General features: G+C 46.6%; 1 protein-coding gene across 1 annotated transcript; it reads right to left on the bottom strand.

Moving 5' to 3' along the window:
* Positions 1-938: 938 nt before the first annotated feature.
* Positions 939-14,544, bottom strand: LOC131706623 (zinc finger protein 653-like). The gene is made up of 10 exons (XM_059008055.1): positions 14,192-14,544; positions 12,301-12,344; positions 11,039-11,320; positions 9,956-10,419; positions 9,350-9,530; positions 8,278-8,371; positions 6,477-6,588; positions 5,490-5,604; positions 5,267-5,366; positions 939-3,913 (listed from the first exon to the last, which is right to left on the bottom strand). Exons 1-10 carry the CDS (start codon positions 14,491-14,493, stop codon positions 3,736-3,738), a joined length of 1,872 nt encoding a protein of 623 aa, XP_058864038.1. The 5' UTR covers positions 14,494-14,544; the 3' UTR covers positions 939-3,735.
* Between the last annotated feature and the right edge of the window lie 623 nt (positions 14,545-15,167).

Raw genomic sequence — 15,167 nt, 5'->3', positions numbered from 1 at the left:
TAACGGAACTGGCATTTGTTCAGATATATATATTTTAATATTCATCTCCTAATCCTAATCATACTGAAGATCAGGGATATGAGACGCAGTACAGTATAGAACACAGGTCCATTTAACAACTAGATGCGTCTAGGGCAGCAGTGTGGAGTAGTGGGTAGGGCGCTAGACTCCTGACCGGAGGGTTGTGGGTTCAATCCCCAGTGGGGGACACAGCTGTTGTACCCTTGAGCAAGGTACTTTACCTAGATTGCTCCAGTAAAAACCCAGCTGTATAAATGGGTAATTGTATGTAAAATAATGTGATATCTGTATAATGTATGTAAAATAATGTGAATCTGTATAATGTGAAATAATGTAAAAATGTGATATCTTGTAACAATTGTAAGTCGCCCTGGATAAGGGCGTCTGCTAAAAAAATAAATAATAATAATAATTTAGGTAAGCATATGACTAAGTTTATTATCATGGTAAAGTATATTAAAAAGGACTGATTTATAGTATGCAGAATCATTGGTGTTCAAGATGCATGTAAAAATGTAAGTGTGACAGACAGCCGGACATCTTCCCAGAATGTGATATTCTTATAAACGTACGCAAAATAACACCAGCGCCGAGTTTCATGACAAGTGATCCACAGAACGAATTGGAGAGCGGCGGTAACCAACGCCTCTCACGCAGCGGTTCTTTGCTGCCCTCCCGTGGCCACAACTGCAAACTACATCAGTGTCAAATTGTATCCTGCGTTCTAAAGTGTGTAACACTGCTCGGTGGATAATGACTGCCTATTGCAGTTACCACACCCTGAAGCTACTAGATTTGTAAAGCAATGTGTGATGCTTCAGTTAACGAACGTGATTCTATGTCTCTTTGACAGACCTCGCCCACCCCCCCCCCAAACAGGCTGTTCACACTGCAAAAGTACAAAAAAAAAAGTTTATTGTTCAATTTCATAACTTGTGTTTTTGTGACCATTCTGTACAAGGCTTTATATACAAGTATTTTACATTTAGTATTTTTTTTTTATGGTACATTAACTGCAAAAACAAACTCACAGCTTTCCATTCTTTTAGTGCATACACTGCTTAAAAAAGGTACAGAAATACTTTATAGAAACGTCAACGCTAGCAATTCCCCAACGAGAATAAACACAAGGTCGAACTAAACACCAGACTGAAAGGAAACCCAACTGCCAAACATCTGAGTTTACACGGCAAACATAAGCCATTTCCACCTGTACCGTGAAACCAGTGTGTGAAACTCAATCTCCTCTCGTTCCCAGTATCAAACTGGGGCTGCAGCCGGGTCCAGTCTGCGATCCACACTGCACCCAGACCTTATCCAGAATACTGTAACGTGGCAAAATACAATACTAGTGTCGCTTCATGTCTCTATAGCCCCGCTTTTAATAAACATTCCTCTTGCATACAATGCATTTTGGTAAAGCTGAACTGGCCTTTCAGTCATTATACCAAATACACAACATGTGTCTCTTTCAACACTGCACACTGGAGTCCTATAGAGAGAATGGAAGATCACAACCAGGGTCATGGGTCAATTCCTGGATTTCAATTCCAATTTAAAACCAATTCCCCAGTTCCTGTTCCCTTGTAATCAATTCCTACTCCTCACTGATCAAAGCTGCAGTTTCAGGGAATCTCTGTTTACAAGCCCTGCTTTCACACGGCCTTGCACTTCCCGTGTCACATGGAGGGTGAAATTGTCCCCACCCCTTCACTGGCTTCTTTTTTGCCTATAACCAATCAGATGCGTCCCCCAAGGAAGAGAAAAAAATGTACTCAAACGAAAGTACATGCTTACTGTGTTTCTTTCAAAACTGCACATTTCAGTCCTTCACGGGTAAGATCTGTGGATTTATTTTGTTTTTTGGATATGGTACAGATTTGATGTTTGAAGATGAATACAGCCCATTAAACTCTGAGAACGCTATTTTTTAAAAGGAATTCTCCACTGCCGTTAATATGTACAAACACTCTCTCTCACAGCAGATTTAGCGAGGGTGTCCCCCTGATCTAAAAATACTGGTAGCTCTTAAACTCAGCTGATTCAATTAAAATGTAAACAGCATTTTCTCTCTCTCTCTATATATATATATTCAATTTGTTTCAATGTAAAAGAGAGCTTCAAAAATACTGTAGTTGCATGGCGACTAGGGCTTGATGATAATGACATTTCCAGTGACTCTTCTACAAGAGATCCTGGTCATTATCATCAACCCTGTTTCAAATCCCACTGATTGTGACTTCCTCCTCTTTTTTTTTTTTTTTTTTAAGTGAAGCCATCCTACTGTTCTCTCCCCCAACAGAGGGTGCTGATGAATCCAAGTCATTAAAGCAGCTCAATTACATTGCATTCTGTTACAATGAGCTTCTCACAGAGGCAACACACGACTTTCGTTGAAGGCGCTGTTTGTTAGTCAATTAAACTGGCTTCCAATGAAAGCAGCTGAGCGATCGCAACACTTATTACTTCTCTAAAACATCAATTCAGATTCGTTCGAAGGGACTGGGAACGGATTTTAAAAAGGAATTGAAAACCAGTTCTTGACCTGACTGGTCGGTAGCAGTGGCACTGACCTTAGCTTTAGACGATTATCGCCAATACTACAGTGCGCTTATCGAGAACATTCAGTTACAGCAAATAACGAAGACGAAACTAATTCTCAAACACATGCCAACAGTGGATCATTACTGCAACCCTAGTGGCAGGTCACTGCTAGGGTTGGAGCAAAAATCCATTGCTGGGATGTGTTGGAGAATTTGCCTTATCAAAGCTTTCCTTTTTCCTTTTCCCTGCTACCTTGCGTGCAAATTCAGAAACAGGGAAAAAAGCTGGAACCAGCCCCTCACTTCAGTCTGGAACGCTGATCAGAGACGAGGTGTATCGGATAAACCCGGCCAGCCATTCCCACTTTCCGAGCTGGCATCCGAACACACGTTCCTGATAAAATAAACAGATATACGATCGGAATGCTGCAAACTGCATTACCCACTATTGTGCACAGCAGCTTAGCATAAAGACCGTCTCTCTCAGTCAGTCCCTTGCAGAGACTGAAGATCTATTTAGATTTGTGTAATCTGCAATTTCGACATGGCTGATAATTATTTCTTCTCATAATCTGGCCAGCGCTGAACAGCCTGCATGCAAGAGCCAAGACTATCAGCGCTCGTCCAAGACACAACTGGGCTTCAGAGCTGAGCCACCAGGTTCATAGTCCGCTGGGGTGCCTGGTTTTAAGCTTCACCCTGCGGTCTCAAGTGCAAAACAGTAAGGGAGTGAGGGACAGCCCTGCCTGTTTCTCTGGAGAGTCTGCAGGATCCTGAGCGAGAGACAGCCCTGCCTGTTTCTCTGGAGAGTCTGCAGGATCCTGAGCGAGAGACAGCCCTGCCTGTTTCTCTGGAGAGTCTGCAGGATCCTGAGTGAGAGACAGCCCTGCCTGTTTCTCTGGAGAGTCTGCAGGATCCTGAGCGAGAGACAGCCCTGCCTGTTTCTCCAGGGAGTCTGCAGGATCCTGAGCGAGAGACAGCCCTGTCTGTTTCTCCAGGGAGTCTGCAGGATCCTGAGCGAGAGACAGCCCCGTCTGTTTCTCTGGAGAGTCTGCAGGATCCTGAGCGAGGGGCAGTCCTGTCTGTTTCTGTGGATAGTCTGCAGGATCCTGAGCGAGAGACAGCCCTGCCTGTTTCTCCAGGGAGTCTGCAGGTCCCTGCCCGTAGTCTCTCACACCGCCTGCTTGTCCGGATGGCTCTTGAGTTTGTGGAACTTGACGCTCTCCAGCTTCTCGAACCTCTTGCCGCACTGCTCGCAGGTGAAGTTGTAATGCAGCTCCGGTTTGTGTTTCTTCATGTGCCAGTTTAGAGAGGCGCGCTGCCGACACTGGTACCCACAAACCTCACACCTGGCAAGAGGAGAAACGCATCCATCAATCCATCAATCAATGCATCCATCCATCCATTAATCAATCCATCCCTCAATCAATCCATCATCCATCCATTCATCCATTCAATCAATCCATCAATCCATCCATCCATTAATCAATCCATCCCTCAATCAATCCATCCATCCATCAATCCATCAATCAATCAATCCATCAATCCATCAATCAATCAATCCTCTACTTATCCAGAGGAGTGGATAGAGAACACATTCTCATTTCCAATGATGAGCTGGCAAGAGGCTCACAGCACCCCAGCAAACAACATCAAACAAGGATTAAAAAAAACACATATAATCAATCAGAAAACATAAAACTCAGGTTTGATCGAGACAAAAGGCATGACGGCCGACGCAATAACAAACAGCCACGCCTGCGTGAAGGTTTCACTTCACCAAGGAACCTTTCTGTTTATTCTGTTTAACCATGTTTGTGTTGCTTGAGATGCACCAGGAGCCAGATTGCAGCAGGGATGAAGAAACGTTTGCTCTGATCAACATTTGGGCCGACCGTTCAATCCAGAGAAGCTCGGATGGAAGCGTCTGTAACGAGCTGCTTCCAGGGCATTGATACGCACATTGTGTACTTGCGTCTGTCACCCAGGTCAACCCAGCTTTATAAAAGGCAGTGTGAAATCACATACCCGACCCGCATGAGACCGGGTCCTGCCCGGGCAGGTTCTGACCCGGGTGGAGCATGCCAGTGTGAAAGGGGCTTTACAGTCTCACTGCTTCATCTCTGCATACTAGGCTTTAAAACAAACCGCTAGGGCAGGAAAGAGGTCCCGACATTGCTTTACTGCCCTCAGACTTTCTTTAGAACAGGGATGGGACAATTCTTTGAATTTTCAAACATTTCAGAGACCAGAAATGACCACGTCTGTATTCGTTTAGAGAATGGATAAATTACTGTATCAAAAATATGCAAAGGAAACCAATGCACGCACAGAGACACACCGAGACAGGCACACACACAGTGCACGCACAGAGACACACCGAGACAGGCACACACACAGTGCACGCACAGAGACACACCGAGACAGGCACACACACAGTGCACGCACAGAGACACACCGAGACAGGCACACACACAGTGCACGCACAGAGACACACCGAGACAGGCACATACACAGTGCACGCACAGAGACACACCGAGACAGGCACATACACAGTGCACGCACAGAGACACACCGAGACAGGCACATACACAGTGCACACACAGAGACACACATGGCACAGTGACACGCACACACACACACAGCGACACACACACAGTGACGCACACACAGCGACACGCACACACACATACTCTACTCACTGCAGTGGCGTCTCTCCTGTGTGAGTTCTTCGATGCACCTCCAGGTGGTTTTTCCTTTTGAAGGATTTCCCACACGTTTCACAGATAAAATCACGGACCCCTAAAGCAGAAGAGATAAGACAGGGTCAGATCATTCCCCTCCACTCTCCCAACCCTAACCCTAACGAAGAAGAGACGGGGTCACATCATTCCCCTCTCCTCCCCTCTCCTCCCCGGTACTCACCGGAGTGGATGATCATGTGCCGGTGGAGGTGGTTCGACAGGTAGAACTTCTTCCCACAGCCAGGGTGAGGGCACACCTTCGTCCTGCCCTTCCTGTGAACCAGATTCACGTGGTTCTGAAAGGGAAGGGGACGTTGGACCAGAACTTACACAGCTGGCTAATAACAAAGGATGTCAGATTCACAATGCAGCAAGATACCGTACGATAAAAAACAACTGAAAGCAGCAAAATCAAGCACGACATCATATCTTCGTGTATTTCGGGGTTTTTTCTTGTACTGTATACACGTAGGTTCTACTGAAGCACTGACATGATGCTGTGAGAAGCGCGTTCACGTGACACGCAAGGCTTGACCTGCACTACTGAAACGCTTTCTAGTTTCCACGTTAATGCATTAGCCGGAGTCCTTTTTCCAAAAAATGTTTTTATGTAATTAAGCTATATATTTTTTTTTTTCACAGAAAATGTGTAACTGCATTCAGCTACCTGTCAGAAAACGCTTAAGAGTTACAAGTTACTGCAAAAAGTCACTCAGATTAGTTATGCATTACTCTCCAGCAGCTGGTTAAAGAAAAGGGCTGGATACCAGCAGGTCCCCGGTTCAAATCCCGGCTCAGCCACTGACTCACTGAGGCTGACCCTGAGCAAGTCACTTCACCTCCTTGTGCTCCGTCCTTCGGATGAGATGTAAAACAAACAAGGTCCTATTGGAAGTGACTCTGCAGCAGCAGTTGTGATGCAGAGTTCCCCCCCCCTCCCAGTCTCTGTAAGTCGCTTTGGATAAAAGCTTCTGTTAAATGACTAATTAAAAATAGTAATTCATAAAATAAATTCTCTACGTATCCGAGAGACTCTTCTCCATTAACCAGACCATCCCGTCACAGCACAGGCGTAGACTGAAATGTGGACCAGTGCAATCTCGGGGTCTCTGTTGGGACGCCCTGCAGTGGGAGTGGGAGGTGCTGTAGTGCTGGGATTCCCTCTTACCTGAAAGCTGCTCATTGCCACATACACCTGCCTGCAGCCTTCGTACGGACAATGAAACATCTTCAGCATGCCGTCCGCTTCGATCACTGGACCTCTGCGGCTCCTCTTGGACCTAGACAACAAACCACAGTCCGTAATCACCTCCTCCTGCTGACAGATCAGCTGGCTGTGTCAGGCGCAGGGCGGTCTGTAAACACCTTCTCCTGCTGACAGATCAGCTGGCTGTGTCAGGAGCAGGGCGGTCTGTAAACACCTCCTCCTGCTGACAGATCAGCTGGCTGTGTCAGGAGCAGGGAGGTCTGTAAACACCTCCTCCTGCTGACAGATCAGCTGGCTGTGTCAGGCGCAGGGCGGTCTGTAAACACCTCCTCCTGCTGACAGATCAGCTGGCTGTGTCAGGAGCAGGGCGGTCTGTAAACACCTTCTCCTGCTGACAGATCAGCTGGCTGTGTCAGGAGCAGGGCGGTCTGTAAACACCTCCTCCTGCTGACAGATCAGCTGGCTGTGTCAGGAGCAGGGAGGTCTGTAAACACCTCCTCCTGCTGACAGATCAGCTGGCTGTGTGAGGAGCAGGGTGGTCTGTAAACACCTTCTCCTGCTGACAGATCAGCTGGCTGTGTCAGGAGCAGGGAGGTCTGTAAACACCTCCTCCTGCTGACAGATCAGCTGGCTGTGTCAGGAGCAGGGCGGTCTGTAAACACCTTCTCCTGCTGACAGATCAGCTGGCTGTGTCAGGAGCAGGGTGGTCTGTAAACACCTTCTCCTGCTGACAGATCAGCTGGCTGTGTCAGGCACAGGGCGGTCTGTAAACACCTTCTCCTGCTGACAGATCAGCTGGCTGTGTCAGGCACAGGGCGGTCTGTAAACACCTTCTCCTGCTGACAGATCAGCTGGCTGTGTCAGGAGCAGGGCGGTCTGTAAACACCTTCTCCTGCTGACAGATCAGCTGGCTGTGTTAGGAGCAGCACGTTCCTTTTCTGATCCCTTCCTTGTGGAAGATGCTACATTATAGAGAACTTTCTTCAAAGCTGAACCACAACACTGCAGGTATGCTCTCGTCTAAACTGCAAAATATATATACCTTTTTTTTGATTAGTTACAAATTAGATTAAAACAATATATTAGACTTTACGACAGACAGAATGGATTTTCAGACATTAATTCTGTAATAACTACATCTGTGGCCAAAAGTTTTGCATCGGCCTATAGAATTAACACATTTTGCTTCAGAGTCGAATGAAACCTGCTGAATAATGTTACGTTAACATATTGAATTACACACCGCTTTGTAGTTTTCCCAGATACTTAACGCAGAACTGACAAATGTGACATTTCGAAATCTAACACTAAATACTGTATTACTATTATGGCTTCTGGTAGACTTTTGCAATATCATTTTGTAGTTTCTTTGATTAAATTATGTTAAAGAAAATATCTAAATTATGTTGAAATAGTTTCTTTATATATATATATATATATATATATATATAGAATGTCTAGGGCATGCAAAACATTTGACCATACTGTATGAACAAATCCTTTATTTCATCTTAGATCTTAGACACAAACCCAAGCGCTGGGGTCGGTATGTTAGCTATAATGGTGCATTCCCCTCTGGAGGACTGCGTTCAAACTCTGTTTAGTGTCTATCATCCATAACTATTAAATCACTCTATAGTGCTGAATTCTGAAACCTTAAAAGAAACTCAAGTTCAATGAAAAACGTTTGGTTCAGTGTCTTCCAGCCGCAGTGGAAGGGTTTGTCATTGGGTTTCAGTTTCGTTCATGTGATCGTGCTGACCTGCGTGAGCCGGTCTGCATCTCCCTCTCCTCGGATGTGTTCTCGGGGGTCTCCAGCAGCCCCAGGCTCTCGTCGGTCTCTTCCTTCTCAATCTCTGCAAAGACCAGAAGGAAACAGAGCTAAGAGAACAGCATGCTGCCTGGACAGAAGAATGACTCAGAGCTGAATCAGTCCATCAGTGATGATCACTTCACCTCCACACGGGTCATACCAAGAAGCAGAAGCATCACGTGAACACAGGGCCACTGCATTCCCATTGCCTTGGAATCAATTCCAACACATCGCTGGTCAAAACTGCAATCGGCAGAGCTCTGTTCAGATGAACTTCTCACAGGGGCAGCACATGACTTACGCTGAAGTCCCTGTTAGTTGTCAATTCAATTGGTTTCACAATGAAAGCAGCTGAACAATCACCATAGTTATGACTGGGAATGGATTTTAAAACTGAATTGGAATTGACTCAACCTGTATGCACTTGTGTTGTATTTTGATAAACCCCTAGACTCTAGATGCTGATGAAAATGCAAGTTCCTAAGCGTTAAAGACTTCAGGATAACCCAGCATTGCTAAATCTCACGGTCCAAAAATAGGTATTTCAAGACATTTAACATAACATTTATTAAAGCAGAAACAAACAGCTTTGGTCACATTCAAAGCTGACCGTTTTCCTAAATACTTCAATGCTTACCTGAGAAACAGCACATGCTAAATTGTAGAATATTTCGTTTTTAATAATGTCCATCTTTTAAAGACATTCTACAAGATTTTCACCATCAGTGAATTATCAAACCAAGTAAAACTGGGAAGCAGGATGGGAGCCCTGCTGATGGGAATAGTGTGTGTGGGAGAAGGCTGACAGGGACGGGGTTAAATCTGTCCCTGCCAGCAATCAGGTGTGGCCATTCCCCAGTTCTCTCCTGCTGGTAGCCAGCCTGGGCCGCGTCACTACCCTGTCACAGGGAATCTTCAAAGGGAACTGCATATTACACTGTTTACACTTCACAGAAATCTGTGATAACAAAATAATACAGCCTTGCACACGGGTAATAGTAACTGCTGCTGCAGTGAGTACCTGCGATGGTTCTGATGGAGTGCATGCTGTCGCAGTGTCCCGGGCCAGTCTCACAGACATGGCTGTATGTGACCCCCTCTATCACTGTGCAGCTCACTCCCTCCGACCCGCTTCCTCCCACATCCAGGTGGATACCCTCCGAAGCCAGCGCCTCGTAGCTCGATCCTGTGATGATAATGACCTGCAGGTAGATCCCAAGAGGAATGAAAATAAGACTCCCCTTGCATAGCATATTAAATCCATTCCTGGTTTCAATAAGACACGACACAGCTCGTTACCCATGCACTTGGGCTAATCAAGCTTGTTGTAAAACCTGGAATGGGTGAAACTGCTGTGCAGCAGGAGTCTTGTTTCCATCCCTGAGCGATTGACTGAAATATCCAGTAAACACAAAACAGATCACAGACACATCAAAGGACATTCAAACCTGTAAGTACCTCCACATTTCAAACACACTTTCCGTTGACAAGGGTGTGTTTAGCATACCGAAACGTTGGGACGTTGGCTCAATTGAGCGAAAACTAATATAAACAAAACTAAAATCTTGCCATCTAAGTGACGGAGCAACTTCAAGGCATTTTGGAGCAGTGCAGTTAGCAGCCCTACCTGTGAGCCCTCCATAGAGCCTTCTCCATCTGCAATTTGACAGCTAGCCACCACTGTCTCCAGAGTCTGCTGCTCATACAGCTCCCCTGGGCTGGCGAGTCGTAGGGGAGCGGCAGGGGGTGGTGGAGGAGGAGGAGAGTGCCCCCTGCTGGAGTCCTCCGGGACTGTCTCTGGATCGGTGGTCGTCACCACCACAAAGTTAGTATCGGACGGCAGTACGGCAATGCTGCTAGCTTCCCCCTGCTGGTTGCAGGTGTGGTTTTCCAGGGTCTGGTCAGTGTTGACCTGTCCACCCCCCTCGATCCCCGCCTCCCTCTCGTGAAGGCGCGCTGGGCTGGGCTGTCTGAAATCGGTTTCCTGGGACTGTGCCGGCGTCTCTCCCGCGATCTGGACGTCACCGCACTCCACCTCCGTCGTGCCACAGTCCTCCGAGCGCTCCGAGTCCTCCGCGCTTTCTGTCGTGTCTATAAAAGGAAGAGAAGAAATCAATGCATTACCTATCGAAGCAGACTGAACCGTTCCACAAGTCTTCACCGTTCGTGAGGCACTTCCATTCGCTACACAGCTCGCAAACGTGCAGCAATGAAAGAATGCAAAGGAAAAACTTGCGTATCAAACTTTATTGGTTGAAAAACTATTTTAAAAAATGGATGCGTTTTGGTTTAGCACTGACTTCATCAGCAGGGTACAAAGCAGAGAAAGAACAGGAATGACAGAAACATGTTACTGCAAACATTTACTTGTAATTTAAAATCTGGTCCTGCACTGCGTTAAGAAATCTGTGTCACAAGCTTTCAGTGGGTGTTGGACTTCTCTGGTCAGCTGGAGGGTGAAATTGTCACCACCCTTTCACCGGCTTCTTTCCTGTCAACAACCAATCAGCTGCCTCCCCTCTGACTGACATGCTCTACAGCCAGTAACATGCTTTGCACCAGAAGACACTGCTGAGGCGAAATGACCTTAGAATTGACAACAACCCCCCCCCCCCCCCGCGCCCGCGCCGAGATAGAAACTGAAAGATTTCTTGATCCTAGTTAGTAAGTCATGTTTTAAAATGAAAATCCATCTAGGAGGAGGACCCACCTCGACTGTGCTTGGACCCCTGTTTCCTCCTCTGGCTCTGGGGCGTTTTCCCTCCTGCCGCCCCGTCGGTGTGGCTCTCGTTCTCCGAGTCGCTGGCCTCCCTGTCCGGTGAGGAGAGGTGCTGGTGGAAACCGTGTCCTCCCTGGCACTGCCACAGCGCGCTGGTGGAGAAGCCCAACCCCGGCTCCAGGGATCGGAGCTGCGGCTCGTGAGGACAGGTCAGCCGGTGCTCCTCGTACCAGCTCACCAGGCTGTGCAGACAGTTCACATCGCACTGCTCCCCTGCAGGAGACACGGAGCAGGCACTCGCTGTGAGAACAGTAACCACTTCACATTGCACTGCTCCCCCTGCAGGAGACACGGAGCACGCACTCACTGTGAGAACAGTAACCACGTCACATCGCACTGCTCCCCCTGCAGGAGACACGGAGCACGCACTCGCTGTGAGAACAGTAACCACGTCACATTGCACTGCTCCCCCTGCAGGAGACACGGAGAACGCACTCACTGTGAGAACAGTAACCACTTCACATTGCACTGCTCCCCCTGCAGGAGACACGGAGCACGCACTCGCTGTGAGAACAGTAACCACGTCACATTGCACTGCTCCCCCTGCAGGAGACACGGAGCACGCACTCACTGTGAGAACAGTAACCACTTCACATTGCACTGCTCCCCCTGCAGGAGACACGGAGCACGCACTCACTGTGAGAACAGTAACCACTTCACATTTTTATTAATATGCTTTACCATGCCTCGCTGTTCTTTAGAATGCTTCCCTATGCTTTACCATGCTTTATTACACTTTGCTATGATTTTATTATAGGAAACTTTTATAAGGGAACCACTGTTCTCCGGCACCAAAGAGGAAGGTGAATTCAAGTGGTTTGCGATGCACTTAACCCCTCAGCATCTCTTTATGAACAATTGGCTACAGGAAGAGAGAGGAACATCTTAGTGAGAGAGGCACACAGGCATTTGATCTTTAGATGCCCATCAGAAACATTATCAATGATAACAGGATTATCGAGAATGCATGCCACTGCACTTTGTACGAACATAAGACGCTTTGCACACTAAGTTGTAAAAATAAAATAAAAATTAGGAGTTTTAAAATCCACATAAAGTGATTTAATATCAAAGTTGAGGACGTTTCGGACACTATGCCCTTCTTCAACTGGATGCAGTGCAGTAGGTGTTGATTTTGTGAATCTTTCTGAACGATGGAATCAGGGAAGGACAGGATTAGATAGATGACTCACTCTGTTTCTGTTTCACTGGGCACGCCTCCTGGTTCAATTGTTTGCTGAAAGAAAAAAGAAACATTGAGATAATACTGACCACCCTGACCCCAATCTGGACCATCCTGACCCCAACCTGGACCATCCTGGCCCTGTACCGAGACCAACCTGGAACATCCTGACCCTGTAATGACCCCAACCTGGACCACCCTGACCCTGTACTGACCCCAACCTGGACCACCCTGACCCTGTACTGACCCCAATCCCAACCTGGACCATCCTGACCCTGTACTGAGCACCGACCCCAACCTGGACCATCTTGACTCCCAACCTGGACCACCCTGACCCCAACCTGGACCACCTTGACCCTGTACTGACCCTGTACTGAGCACTGACCCCAACCTGGACCACCCTGACCCTGAACTGAGCCCAACCTGGACCATCCTGACCCTGTACTGAGCACCGACCCCAACTTGGACCACCCTGACCCTGTACTGACCCCAACCTGGACCACACTGACCCTGTACTGAGCACCGACCCCAACCTGGACCATTCTAAAAACGCCTGCTTTAGGTTTTGTTTTAGGTTTTTGATTCTTACATTTTGACAAAAATCTGTAATAACATTTTACAAAAATAAATACAGGAGATCACTGTAATAAGTTTGGTTTCAACAGCCGTTGTAAGACTGCATGTCATTGTGAAAGCGTCTTCTGGACTAAATTACAGGTCAGTTCCGATTAGTCAGTTGTATACTTTTATATATTAGAACAGCCACACACTGGGCACAGCACATTAGACATGCTACGTCTTGAGCTGAGGGAACACGAAGCCACTGTGTGGCTTGGAACCATGTACTCCGGACTGAATCGTCAGCCCAAACGTTGATTAATCGCTCCACACTATAGCTGCATCGACCTGGCTCATGGTGCGTCTCAATCAACAAACTGTGAATAAACAGATCTGGTTCCTTTCGGAAGTCAAACCTTCACGCAGGCGTGGCGGTTTTTACTTCCTCCCATTACAAACGCCCCTCATGCATTGTGTCTCGCTCGACCCAGGCTGAAGCGTGTCGACCCACATCCTGAGGTCGGCCGCTGCTGACCCGGGTCAACCCAGGTACATGGTTTCAAACTACACCAGACTGTGACCCGGGTAGCCAGGAGCGCCAGTGTGAAAGGGGCTTAGGTCTCTCAAGCCACTGTTCCTAAAAACGCGGCTTCCTATTCCCTCAGCTTAAAAGGCAAAACCATAAAATATTCAAACCTTATTAAACTGAAAGCACTTTGTAGAGGACGCTGCTCTTTACAATAGCTTTGTCTATATAAACATCTCACTGACTAGCAGCTCCTATGGAAGGATTTGGGGAGTATCGTGATCTGATATTAACCCTGACGGATCTCCGAGTGATCTACCTACAGTATTTTGTTTCCAAACGCTCTTGTTTGTTTGACACTGACAGCGAATCAACACACCGCTATATTAAAAGATTAACATACTAAGTTACTTCCAGGATCAAATACAGAGACGTCTGGTGATTCATTTATAAGCTTAGGAAACAGGTACCTAAGTGTAATTTTAATCGCTGTAGTGTTATGATTAGGGTTACCAGACGCCTCCAGATGTCCCAGTTTTCAGCCTTAGCTTTGTGGTCCCGGTTTACCTGTTTTTTTTTAATTATTTAACAAGTTTTGGTCAGATGGCAATAAACGATACAGGGCTCTGATGTGAAATAAATAAACCCGAGGTTTAACTTTTAAATTATGATTATACAGTACTTGTAGTATAACTAGCTACGACGTCAATGAATTGAAGAAAAAAAAAAAAAAAAGTCTCGGTTTTTCACTTTAACCCCATAAGTAACTGCGTGGCAACGACGGGTCGGTGTCAACATACCGTTACACAGAACCTACCCGCCGTGTCTCTCCCGGTATCTCCCCCCGTATCTAACGTCCAGCTGTACGAGATACTCGGCCAGTCCCGAGTCGCTCAGACCGGTCCTCCGGCGGAGCTCGCTCCACAGCCGGTGCGACTGGCCCAGGTAAACCCGCCTCACGTCGTACTTCTTCCGCGACTCCAAGCGCCTCTGAGCCCGGTCCGAGTCAGGGAGCCGGGGCCGTCCACGGCAGCGCCTCAGCGAGCCGGAGCAGGACTCGCCGAACTCCTGATTTCCAGTTACAACGGCCGCTTCTGCTTCGGGACCAATGTCCGCCATCTTGACACTCCAACAGCTGACCCGAGCGGTGTTTTTGACCTTACCGGATGTGCAGTGGTTTACGATAGTTTAGAATAGGAGCGTCTGTTTTTGACCTTACCGGATACGGCTATTTTTTTACTCCCCCTGCGCATCAAGCCAGCGACGTCTTTTTTGACCTTACCGGAAGTGATGTCGTTTATAATTAAAGTGTTACTTACGTTTTACATGTCATTATCAAAATATGCAAACATTTTTTTTTTTTTTTTTACAATTTTAAAATGGTGTTTTGGGAATAAAAAATGCATTTTTTCTAAAGACCTCACCAACGTTGTCTGAATTATTGAAAACTATTGCCTATAGTCTCACCTCTTCAGACAGCACCTGTAGAAACTCCTCTTTTCCATCTGGACACTTTATCACTCTTCCTTAAATGCGCTTTACTTGCTCTTATCTGTCCCCTATTTTACTGCATTTAATCCTGTACTTTAGAGTACTGTAATCTGTCACAAGTGTTATTGAATCTGTAGTATTTTGTATTGAATTGTATCCTGATGTAACTATCACTGACACTGTTATCTGCTCCGTTATTGAATCGTATTTTGTCACACTTGTACTTGTTAGAACCAAAGTGATTGTATTTTATCTTGCTCTTAATTGTATTAATACTTGTACTGTGATTCTTGAAATGTATT

This window comes from Acipenser ruthenus, chromosome 36 (assembly GCF_902713425.1).
Source record: "Acipenser ruthenus chromosome 36, fAciRut3.2 maternal haplotype, whole genome shotgun sequence".
Classification (NCBI taxonomy): Eukaryota; Metazoa; Chordata; class Actinopteri; order Acipenseriformes; family Acipenseridae; genus Acipenser; species Acipenser ruthenus.
The sequence above is the reverse complement of the archived record's forward strand: the minus strand, read 5'-3'. Positions and strand labels throughout refer to the sequence as shown.

What these genes read in the sequence shown, in the direction of transcription:
- LOC131706623 (XM_059008055.1), bottom strand. Translation starts at nt 14,493, where the DNA reads ATGGCGGACATTGGTCCCGAAGCAGAAGCGGCCGTTGTAACTGGAAAT. An exon ending in TACCGGGAGAGACACGGCGG is followed by an intron (nt 12,345 to 14,191) that starts GTAGGTTCTGTG and finishes TTTTTCTTTCAG; the next exon opens with CAAACAATTGAACCAGGAGG. An exon ending in ACAGGAGAGACGCCACTGCA is followed by an intron (nt 3,914 to 5,266) that starts GTGAGTAGAGTA and finishes TCCTCTTGCCAG; the next exon opens with GTGTGAGGTTTGTGGGTACC.